Source organism: Stegostoma tigrinum, chromosome 31 (assembly GCF_030684315.1).
Source record: "Stegostoma tigrinum isolate sSteTig4 chromosome 31, sSteTig4.hap1, whole genome shotgun sequence".
NCBI classification, from domain to species: Eukaryota; Metazoa; Chordata; class Chondrichthyes; order Orectolobiformes; family Stegostomatidae; genus Stegostoma; species Stegostoma tigrinum.
In genome coordinates, this window is record NC_081384.1 from 33,884,848 (window position 1) to 33,897,184 (window position 12,337).

General features: G+C 40.4%; 1 protein-coding gene across 1 annotated transcript in view; it reads left to right on the plus strand.

Moving 5' to 3' along the window:
• The window catches only part of LOC125466299 (vesicle-fusing ATPase), a 223,030-nt gene that overhangs the window by 124,207 nt on the left and 86,486 nt on the right, over window positions 1-12,337 (plus strand). The window contains exons 15-16 of the mRNA XM_048560618.2: window positions 3,679-3,812; window positions 11,280-11,346. Of these exons, the coding sequence (XP_048416575.1) occupies window positions 3,679-3,812; window positions 11,280-11,346 (201 nt within the window). The remainder of the gene's footprint in view (window positions 1-3,678; window positions 3,813-11,279; window positions 11,347-12,337) is intronic.

Genomic DNA, 12,337 nt, shown 5'->3' on the forward strand with positions numbered 1-12,337 from the left:
GGAACAGTTGAATAGAAAATTAGATTATTTTAAGAAAAAGTCAGGCTCAAAGGCTCCTGTGTTGCAGTGGGGATATCCTTACCATTGAGCCAAGTAAGCACAAGTTCATGTCCCACCTGTTTCAGAAGTGTGTTATAATATCACTGAGCAGATTACTTAGAAAATACATATCTACAAAAAGAGGTCAGGTTCAAGGACTTCTTGTGGTGCAATGGAGGTATACCTACCTATGAGCTAGGAAACCCGGGTTTAAGTCCCACCTGCTCTAGGGGTGTGTCGTAACATCTCTAGACAAGTTGATACGAAAATACCTTAACTGGGTTGGAGAGCACAATATGTACTGTGTAAATAAAAGCTTGTGAATTTTAAAAAGATATCAGGCTGAAGGGTTCCTGTAGCAGAGTGATAGTGTCTCTACCCCCTGGGCGAGGAGGCTTGGATTCAGGTCTCACCTGCTCCAGAACTGTATAATAATGTATATGAACAGGTTGACTGCAAAGTATTTTTAAAAAAAATGTCAGGCTCACTTGCGGTTCTTGTGGTGCTACGGTCGTGTCACTGCCTCTAAGCCAGGATTCCCTCCTGCTAGAGCCATGTGGCTTCTGGCCTCATTATAGCCTTAGTTCAAATATTGTCAAAGGAGCTCCAGAAGTGAGGTGAGCATGACTGCCCTTTACATCAAGGCCGTGTTCGACCATGTGTGACATCAAGGACCCCTAGCAAAACTAGCGTTATGTGAAATTGAGAAAATTCTCTGCTGGCTTGCTTCATACTATCACACAGGAAGATGATTGTGATTGTTGGGCATTAGTTACCTCAACTGAGGACATCTCTGTAGGAGTTCCTCAGGGTAGTGTCTCAGGCCCAACCGTCTTTAGCTGCATCACAATGACCTTCCTTCCATCAAATGGTCAGGAGTACGAATGCTCACTAATGGCTGCATAATGTTACTAATCACAACATCTAAAATGATGAAACAGTCCATGTCCAAATGCAGAAAGATCTGCAAAGTACCCACACTTGGATGGATAAGTGACAAGTCCAACTTTCACATCGCGCAAGTGCCAGATAATGACAGCCTCCAACAAAAGAGAATCTAACCATCCCCGTGACACTCAGTGACATTATCATTGGTTAATCCCCCGCTAACAACGCCCTAGGTGTTACCTTTGGAAACCAAATTGGATTGGTCATATAAGTACTGTGGCTGCAAGAGAGGTTCAGATGCTAGGAAACCTGAAGCAAGTGACTGAATTCCTAAATCCCCAAAGTGTGTCCTCTGTCTACAAGATATAAAGCAGCAGTGTATGGAATGCTCCCTATTTGTCTAGATGAATGCACCTTGAAGAACACTGATGAAAGCATTGCCAACATCCAGGCCAAAGCAACCCACTTGTTTGGCACCATGTCCACAAACATTCATTTCCTCCATCACTGACACTCACAACGACATTGTGTGCCATATGCAATATATGCAGGATTCACCAAGACTAATTAGACAGCACTTTGTGACCAAACTCATGACCACTACCATTTAAAAGGATTAGGACAGAAGGACGTCGGAGCGCTGCCTGCAAATTCCCCTCCAAACCATTCACTGTTCAGGATTGGAAGCATATCACCCATCCTTCATTGTTACTGGATCAAAATCCTGGACATCTGTCTGTAATGGCATTCTGGGTCGACTTAAAGCACGCTGCAGCTGTTAAAGAAGGAAGCTACCACCACTTTCTCAAGAGTAATTAGGGTTGGACAAAATTCCAGACCTAAGAAAGGATATTTCAAACATTAGATCCTTCATGTTTCCTGTTACTTGGGTTTTATCTAGGAATGTAAAGAATAGTACAACACGTGGTGGGTAATTAAGGATGGTTGCTCAATCTGATTTCAAATTCTGACTGTTGTTGTGGTTGAAACCTTTTCTAAATTAATTGGGCACTTTAGCCTATTTACTGAAACCCATGTGATTGAGGATACAAAATCAATTGCTTAAAAGAAATGCTTGATCAGTGACCATCTTCTCTTATGGATCTACTCCATTGAAATAGACTTTAGACAACAGCATGTTGCCAACTTGAAGAATTGGCTGGAAATCTCCAGGAAATAAAGAATAATCTCCTTGACACGACTGCAAGCAACTAGGTAGAAAAATCATGGGAGCATTTAAAAAATGTGTTTCCTTTTCATTTTCTTTCAACACATGTCTGTTTGTTTCAAAAATATTTGATGAGATAGGAAAGCAGTTTGACTAGGTAATCAGACAGACTGTCATGTTGATTGGAAATTCCACAAATAATTACAATTCAGGTTGGTCATAGATGTAACCCCGTGTTGCTAAATGTGACAACACGTTTCTCTCTGTGTTAAGTGCAAGTTAAATAAAAAAACGAAAGAACTGCGGATGCTGTAAATCGGGAACAAAACAGAAGTTTCTAGAAAAGCTCAGCAGGTCTAAAGCAAAAATCAGAGTTAATGTTTCATGTCTGGTCATCCTTCCTCAGAACTGGGGAAGGGTCATTGGACCCAAAATGTTAACTCTAACTTTTTCTTAGCAGGTGCTGCCAGACCTGTTGAGCTTTCCAGAAACTTCTGTTTTTGTTAAATGCAAGCTATTGGTTGATTATTGAATCCCTTCGTGGACATGTAGCTCATTTTCTTTCCTTGCAGCTTGATTGTATTGGGAAGAGAGTTGGGCCTCACAGAAACTATGTTTGGCACTTGAGCACAGACTGACTTGAATTAGTAAAAGATATCGGAATACAACCTAGAGTATGGGTTCAGATGTTGTGTGCTGATCTGTCCTATCCATTGTCGACTGAGTTTAATGAAATGATTATCAATGACCACTTGAAGACTAAGCACCAGAATGATAACCATTTCTCTTGTAACTTTGTATTTGTTTCTTAAAATGCTTTTCATTGATGCTTTGCTACTGATGGTTTGTGTCACTGACTTTTAAAAGTGACAAAGTCTGGAAGCGCTTCAAATCCATCCAGTTGTACAGTTGGATGAAAATGTAATCTTGTGTACCTCAGTATTCTGTTACTTGAGAAATAACATGGATTAGGCACAGATTAGGGAATAGAAGAGCATGAAAGGTCAATTAGCTGTTGACACTCATGATCACCAGAAATCCCTATGCTCATCCTTGCCCCATGTGAATCCTCAGACTATTTTGACAGGCATTTTAAAGGTAGCTGTTGACTTGGGGTTAACTAAAATTAGCATACTTGTCTTTTCTTGCCTGAGCTGGAGCATGTTCTGGCCAAAACTTGAGTATTCAGCTCAGCTCAAAGTACATAATTAGCTGCTGTTACGTCAGTTATTTTACTATTGTAACCTGGCAGCTGGGGTTTTGTGAGAAATATGTGGCATGCAAGACCATCCTTTCAGAAATAAAAATGCTACTTCAACTGTAGTTTTTCAGAAATGTTCATACTAATTAGCCTTTTAAACATGTTTTTGCCCCTGCCTGGATTTTGGATGGATTCCAGGTGATATGGGAAGTGTGTGTATTGTGGTGCAGAATATTCTGTAATGCATTTGTGTTGGACCAATGTGTCTTTTCCTGTTTGAGATTATAGTATGATTGTAACCTTGTGTGCTTGTATTCCTTTTACTGCTGATACAGAAAAACACCACATTTGTTCATTTAGTACTGATTTTTATTCTGAACAGGACCTCCAAACAGTGGCAAGACTGCATTGGCTGCAAAAATTGCAGAGAAGTCTGGATTCCCATTCATTAAGATCTGCTCGCCTGATAAGATGATTGGATTCTCTGAAACAGCGAAATGCCAAGCCATTAAAAAGGTGATCTGATTCTTTACTTAACCTGTTAACAGTTGTTAAGTTTTGTGACTTTTTTAAAAGAGAATATTAATTCCTTCCATGGTAATTCACATTTTTAGGCCATATCGCCACATCTCCATCCATAGACTTCCCTATTGCACAAGTGTTTGTTCCATTTCATAAACTGATTAAATCGGCTCTCAACTAAAAGATTTTGATAGAATCATCAAATCATCTTTGAAATTTATCTCCACTGAAATGAGTCACAGCTCAACTTCTAAATTAGGACAACTGTTGCTGAGACAAAGAATCGTTCTTTTGGTTGTGGGATTAGATTATAATTCAGGAATTTGAGGACAGCGCTACCCTGAAGAGCTATAGCAGGATTTCTGGTGAGACTGAAAAGTACATTGAAGTTACCTCCACCTACCTTTTTTAACCTTTGCCGCCTTGTTTTCTCTTTCACTTTTTTCTTACTTGTATTGCTTTTTGAGTCTCTGCCAGTATCTGCGTGTCTACCTTGTTAGGTCAAGCATTCAAACCCCTTTCAATGATTTCAGTGTCGCACAGATGAGATTCTACCTTTTGGATCAGATTCCAAACCAAGACACTATGTTTTGCCTCAGTTTGATGTAAAAGATTCCACTCCAATATTCTATGAAATGAAAGGGAGGTCTTCTAACCAAAGGAACAGTTATCCTTTATCAAATGCCACCAAACAAAAACATTATCTGATTATTTTTGTTGCTATTTCTGGGACTTTGTGCCTAAATTGCCTCCTAATCTCCTGTATCACACTTTGGAAATAGCTTTGAGGTTGTTGGGGAATCCTGAGGTTGCAAAATGCAAGATTATTTTTCTATTTCTCCCCAAAAGAATTTACTAAAAGATGCCAGCTCCACTGTTCGCAGGTGCTATTTCAGTTTAATTGCTTCATTTACATGAGGCACTGCCACCTGGTGGCTGGAAATGTCAACTAGTTAAAGGATCCATCTTGTTAAAAAGTGTATGATTAATAGCAGCTTAAAGTAAAACATCTTAAGATGCTTTGCAGTAGTGTTACAAATTTTGGCATCAAGTCAAGTGAGATATTGGGGAAGTGGCCAAAAGCTTAGCTAAAATACCAGATTCTAAAGGGTATCTCAAACAAGTAAAACAAAGATAAGAGATAATGGGAACTGCAGATGCTGGAGATTCCAAGATAATAAAATGTGAGGCTGGATGAACACAGCAGGCCAAGCAGCATCTCAGGAGCACAAAAGCTTTTTACGTTTCGGGCCTAGACCCTTCATCAGAGAGGGGGATGGGGGGAGGGAACTGGAATAAATAGGGAGAGAGGGGGAGGCGGACCGAAGATGGAGAGTAAAGAAGATAGGTGGAGAGGGTGTAGGTGGGGAGGTAGGGAGGGGATAGGTCAGTCCAGGGAAGACGGACAGGTCAAGGAGGTGGGATGAGGTTAGTAGGTAGCTGGGGGTGCGGCTTGGGGTGGGAGGAAGGGATGGGTGAGAGGAAGAACCGGTTAGGGAGGCAGAGACAGGTTGGACTGGTTTTGGGATGCAGTGGGTGGGGGGGGAAGAGCTGGGCTGGTTGTGTGGTGCAGTGGGGGGAGGGGATGAACTGGGCTGGTTGGGGATGCAGTGGGGGAAGGGGAGATTTTGAAACTGGTGAAGTCCACATTGATACCATATGGCTGCAGGGTTCCCAGGCGGAATATGAGTTGCTGTTCCTGCAACCTTCGGGTGGCATCATTGTGGCAGTGCAGGAGGCCCATGATGGACATGTCATCAAGAGAATGGGAGGGGGAGTGGAAATGGTTTGCAACTGGGAGGTGCAGTTGTTTGTTGCGAACTGAGCGGAGGTGTTCTGCAAAGCGGTCCCCAGCTTTTGTGCTCCTGAGATGCTGCTTGGCCTGCTGTGTTCATCCAGCCTCACATTTTATTAAAACAAAGATAAGGTTAGTTTTTGACCTGAGACAGCTAAAGGAGTTCTTCACTTTGGCTGGAAGAATAAATAAAGCGGAATGCTACTTAATGAAAACAGCTGCAGAATTCTGAGGTGCATCATTCACAGAAGAGATTAGTATTCGGGTAGAGCAAGTGATTAAAGAAGCTAATGGAATGCTATTATTTTCTGTTTATTTATAATTTTATCATAAAAGTAAAGAGGCTTCAGGTATTCAGGGAATTGATGAGTACACATCCTGAATCTTATTTAGGGAAGAAGGACGTAAATACATTAATGGTAGTTCAGAGGCTTGCTAGATTGATACGGGGAATGCATGCTTTGTCTCATGAAGAAAGATTAGAGATATTAGCTATACTGGGGTAGTTTTCACTGGAGCCTTGAAGAGCAAGGAGTGTTTTTTAAAATGTGGAAGTGAAACCAGAGGTGATACAACAATAGAATATGTTAGTTAGTTTACAGAATTGTTTGTTTATGGGATTACATGTGTTTCTTCTGAGGTTTTAGTTGTTTGGATGTGTCACTCTGCTGAAAATGCAGAGGGCCAGTTTGAAAGGAGCAGAGCTGGTTGCATAATGGCAGTGTGTGTAATTGTCTAATGTAACATAACACATGGTTGTGAAATGTATCGTACTGAAATCTGAGCTTTCAATGGGCTTTATAACTAGAGACCTGAGAGTACTAAAACCAAGAGGTTTTATTAAATCATATTGAACAGTTTACTCTGCTGTGACTATGGTTCTCAATTCTGAGCACCCAAAGGATGTGAAAGGAAGTGACCACATACAGCATGGGAGGGGACAGGTGATAGGGAACCCGTAAAAGAAACAGCATCAAGATCCATACTTATCTTTCTAGCTGTGATTGAATCCACAACAATATAACTCTGAAGATGCTATTTAAGATGAATGGTATTAACGGAAGTCGCAGCAGTAATATGGTTTTGGACTATCGAAATGTGATGCACTGTTATATTGCATTTCTGGTTTTGATTCCCAGCTTATCGGATGTCCACTGCATACGACTTTCACTGTGGGGTGAATAAAAGTTAGTGCGTCTTTTTCTTTCAATTGACTTATAAGACCATAAGACATAGGAGTGGAAGTAAGGCCATTTGGCCCATCAAGTCCACACTGCCATTTAAATCATGGCTGATGGGCATTTCAACTCCACTTCCCTGCTACTCCCCGTAGCCCTTGATTCCTTGTGAGATCAAGAATTTGTCGATCTCTGCCTTGAAGGCATCCAACATCCCGGCCTCCATTGCACTCTGTGGCAATGAATTCCACAAGCCCACCACTCTCTGGCTGAAGAAATGTCGTCTCATTTCAGTTTTAAATTTACCCCCTCTAATTTTAAGGCTGTGCCCACGGGTCCTAGTCTCTCCACCTAATGGAAACAACTTCCTAGCGTCCACCCTTTCTAAACCATACATTATCTTGTAAGTTTCTATTAGACCTCCCCTCAACCTTCTAAACTCTAATGAATACAATCCCAGGATCCTTAGCCGTTCATCATACGTTAAACCTATCTTTCCAGGGATCATCCGTGTAAATGTCCGCTGGACACGCTCCAGGGCTAGTATGTCCTTCCTGAGGAGTGGGGCCCAAAATTGGACACAGTATTCTAAATGGGGCCTAACTAGAGCTTTATAAAGCCTCAGAAGCACATCACTGCTTTTATATTCCAACCCTCTTGAGATAAACGACAACATTACATCCAACTTATGCTGGAAATTCATTTATATGTACACTAAGGAGGATAGGATTGGCATCAACTGGGGTCTTTCCATCGTTTGCTTTCTCTTTATCCACAATGGGAAAAAGACACACGACTTAGGAGAAACAATCATTCATTTTTACATTGCTCTACCGTCAATGACAAGAAAGTAAACTATATAAATTAAAAGTGGTACTGACACAGTCCTCGAGCAACTTCCATTTGTATAGAGTCTTTAACACACTATAAAATGTTCTGCAATGAGCTGTCTACTCATAGTCTAATATCAATGATATAGAATCTAAAAGCTCAGAAGGATTCGTATGTATGATGTGTTCTCAACTTCAATCCTTCCATTAGGAATTGAACATAAACCTTGTTGCTTGCGTCAATGATAGTAAGAACTTTTGTAAGGGATCAGAATCTGGTAATATTAAACGTGAAACAACAATCACCCCCACTTGCAAGCAAAATCTACCAAATTTACTGCATCAGTTCCTGCAATGTGTATATTATATCAATGATGAATCCATGTGCATTTTGAACATTGGACATGTTTATAAACACAGTAGTATTAATTTAAAATGCTACACTGAGCGATTTTGGTTCTCTTAAGTACCTTTGTGTTTCATATTCCCTTTGATTTAAAAGAAGTAACATGTAGAAATATCTTGAAATGCTATGGATTTTGCACTTAAGTGCAAGAGTAATATGTGTTTAAGAGAATAGGTAAAAACAGCATTGTGATGCTTTCCAAATGAAACATGAATGCTGTGTTCAGGTGCTGTAGAGAAGCATAGCTTAACCTTTGTTTTCATAACTGGAAGCTCTTTTGCATTACTGATTCCTTACACTGATCTATTTAGAACCCATGTGAAAATTTTTTTCATGTTGTTTCCAGTCTTATATTTCTGTTTGAACTCTATACTGGTTGTATGTGCTAGGGCGGCACGGTGGCTCAGTGGTTAGCACTGCAGCTTCACAGCACCAGGGACCCAGGTTCAATTCTAACCTCGGGCGACTGTCTGTGTGGAGTTCGCATGTTCTCGGTGTGTCTGCACGAGTTTCCTCCGGGTGCTCTGGTTTCCTCCCACAGTCCAAAGATGTGCAGGCTAGGTGGATTGGCCATGCTAAATTGCCCGTAGTGTTCAGAGGTGTGTGAGCTATAGGGGTATGGGTCTGGGTGGGATGCTTCAAGGGGCAGTGTGGACTTGTTGGGCTGAAGGGCCTGTTTGCACACCGTAGGGAATCTAATCGAGTCTGAATGCACAATCCATTGCAATGATAACCGTTAGAAATCTTAATGTTTATGTCGAATGCCATTACATTGACAGTTCCACAAATGGATAGATTGACCTCAGTTGATTGACAGCATTTGGGACTTGACACGTTTCAATCTCCTTCCTTACTTTTCATTTTTAAAACTTCACTGATCAGCTTAGTAAAGTTGCTTAAATGTTTTTGACTTGCCCTGCTTGTATTAGAGTGCAAAGTCTTTTTGATTGTAGTTTTTATTTGACAATATTTAATTTATTGAAAAGATATTGGGCTCTCAAGACTTCACAGTAGTTATAAATGGAAGGGTGCGTTTTTTGAGCTGAAACCTGAAGCTAATTAACATTTTGCAACCTGCTCAATTTCTTGACAAGAAGAGCACTGTATTGACCTAAACTTATGCTTCTGTAGTGAAATATTAACCTTTTTGTAACTGCTTGTGGTCAAACCAAGAGCAAGATCAATTATCCTTAATATGATGCACTAAGGAAGCAGAATGTTAATTGTATTTACAAGGCGTCGAATCCACTCCAAGGCCTGAGCACAAACTCTAAGTTTTTATTGCAGAACAGTACTGAGAAAATGCTGCAGTGTCAAAGGTGTTCTCTTTCAGATAAGCTATTAAACTGGCCTCAGATGTAAAAACTTCTTTGGCACTGTTTGAAGAATAAGTGAGTTCTCCTTTTTGTTCTGGCCAATATCTGACCCTCAACCAATACCACAAAAACAAATTATCTTGATGTTGTCATCTTGTTGTAGAATAAAATATGTGCACTCAGAAGATTGACTTTGAGGTCTTCTGTAGAATTTTTATTTATTGCTGATGGAAGATCTAGGTTCAGCAACTAGTTAAAATAATGAATCAGGCCTCTGGTTTTGACAGTGCCAAGTTGATTTAAATGCTCCAGGCAAAGGATGGAATAAAAAAATTAACAATCCACTCCTGATTACTGCTAGGTGACAGCTGTTGGGAGCTACACGTGTTCTGAGTAGCCAAACACAGAATTTGAATGTGGTATCATGTTCAGTTTTAACTGTGGATTGGCCGTTTGGATAAACTGTCAGATATGATGTGGAGGTGCTGGCTTAGACTGCTGGACAAAGTCAGAAGTCGCATGACACCAGGTTGTAGTCCAAGAAGTTTATTTGAAATGACACAAGATTTTGGAATACAGCCCCCTTATCAGGTGTTGTGAAAAAGGAGAGCACATAGACACAGCTTATAGGCAGAGAGTGACCTCCAAAATTTTGTGTGATTGCAAATGAAACTGTCAGACAGCTATTTATATCTGTGGAATTTCACAAGTGAGCAAAATAAATTTACACAACTAATAGAACTTCGAGGATACATCTGTCAGGAAATACTGAGGCTATCATCTCATGAGAATGCTGAGGGATAACCTGTGAAAACCCATCAAACTTAAGAAATGTTTGATAGGGCAAATGTAGAAAAGATGTTTCCACTGGAAGTAGTGACAAAAATTGGTGATCTTAAATTTTAAGTTTGATGTTAGTAAATTCACTCAGGATCTCTGGAGGAACATCTTCAATCCATGATGAGAATTTGGAAGTTGCTTCAATATGGTGTAGTTGAATGGATGCACTAAAAGCAAAGGCTAGAATGGGAGAAATAAAAAGCACAAGGATCTAGAGAGATAATGTTATCTAGTTGGGAGGAGGCTTGTATAAAGTGTAAACACTGGCATATATCGACCAATTTCTTTGTAAATTCAGTACAGACATTGTCTGTAAGGTATGATTCCATAAGTATGACTGAGTCAGGCTATTGCTTTACTACTGTGTGAGATAGCTGTTCCAATTTTGGCCAAAGCTCCCAGATGTCAGGATTGATGGGGCTGTTTTTGCCATTGTTTTTTCCAGTCCCTGGGTCGATACCAGGTGGTCTGTCTGGTTTCATTTCTTTATTGACACTTCATAGTGATTGAGACAACTGAGTGGCCTGCTAGGCAATTTAAGAGGGTGTCGAGGGTCAATCATTTTACTGTGAATCTGGAGTCACGTGTCGGCCAGACCAGGTGAGGTTGGCAGATATCTTTCCCTGAAGGACTTTGGTGAGCTGGATGGATTTTGCCAAATATGAAAGCAAACAAAATTGGAGAAATTTTTCCAGGGGCTGGGGGGAGAAAGGACAGTGAGGATGTCTGTAGATAGATGGGGCTATCATGCCCCTTATAGTGAATTGGCTACTTGTTGACTTTTAGCACTCTGGTTCTTGCACATTTTGGCACTTTGATAAATATGGGTACAAAATGCTCAAATTAGATGTAGGATCTTAACAAGTTCCTTCATCGTCAATCTGAGGAATGTTTGCTTGGTATTGTATAATGTGGTTATTGGCAAGGACAGATTGTATAACAATATTATGGAAATTTATTGAGGATATTGAAACATTAGATTGAAGCATAGCGAACATTTCAGTATGGAACCTCTCCACTTACAAAGACAGATATGTTACCACAAGCCTAACTGATGTATTATTTAATAATCTTATCTATTAATTTCTGTTGACAGATCTTTGAGGATGCATACAAGTCTCAACTGAGCTGTGTTGTGGTTGATGACATTGAGCGACTGCTAGGTAAGCAGGGAGACATCTTGCCTACCAAGGCACTTGAATGTTCCAAACTTTGCACATGGCTTTGTTCTGCAATTAACCCAAGAAACCACTTCTCACAATTGACTGGTGGTAGCTACTGTCAAATTACTAGTATTAGTTATGTCAGATGAATGCATTTGTTTTATGTTCAAACATTGAAGCCATAGGTCAGGGAATCTGAGGCTGCAGTGAGCGCACTGACATGTAGGATAGCTGCTAACCCAACTGGTCAACCGGTGCCCTGAAGCAAACTTGTCACAGGATTCAAACAAGTAAATGCAGGAAGGATATTTCTCCTGGCACTCGAGGTGTGGTTTAAAGCCAAAGAGCACAGTTTAAGATTAAGAAGTTATTCATTTAGGACTGTGATAAGGACTAATTTCCTCATTTAAAAGATTGGCAAATCTTTGGAATTCTGTACACCAGAGGACATTGGAGGCTCAGTGAGTGAATATATTTCAGACCATATTGGTAGATTTCTGGATATTGAAGGCATCAATTAATAGGTGCATAATGTGGAAAAGATTAGCTGTGATTTAGTTGAAGCATAAGACCGTATGAAATAGGAGCAGGAGTAAGTTGTTTGGCACCTTGAGCTCTGCTCCACCATTCCATAGAATTGTGGCTATTTCGACATTCCTTGCATCCACTTTCCTGCCCTTTCATCCTAGCCCTTGATTGCCCTACGGAATTTATCAGTCTTAGCCTTAAATATGCACGTGGACTCTGTCTTCATAGCTGTCTGTGGCGAAAACTTCCAAAGAAACTCAATATTCTGAGAAGAAATTCCTCCTCATCTCAGTCTTAAATTGGTGACCCTTTATTCTGAGACTGTGCCCACTAGTCAAGACTACCCCTGCTCCTACTTTGTGTATTTCTCTGACCTGAGGATCTACCCGGGAATGAAAATAAGATCCTAGCAGTGTATTCCAATTGTAACTCAATTAGATCATGTTTGGGAAACCCCCTCAAC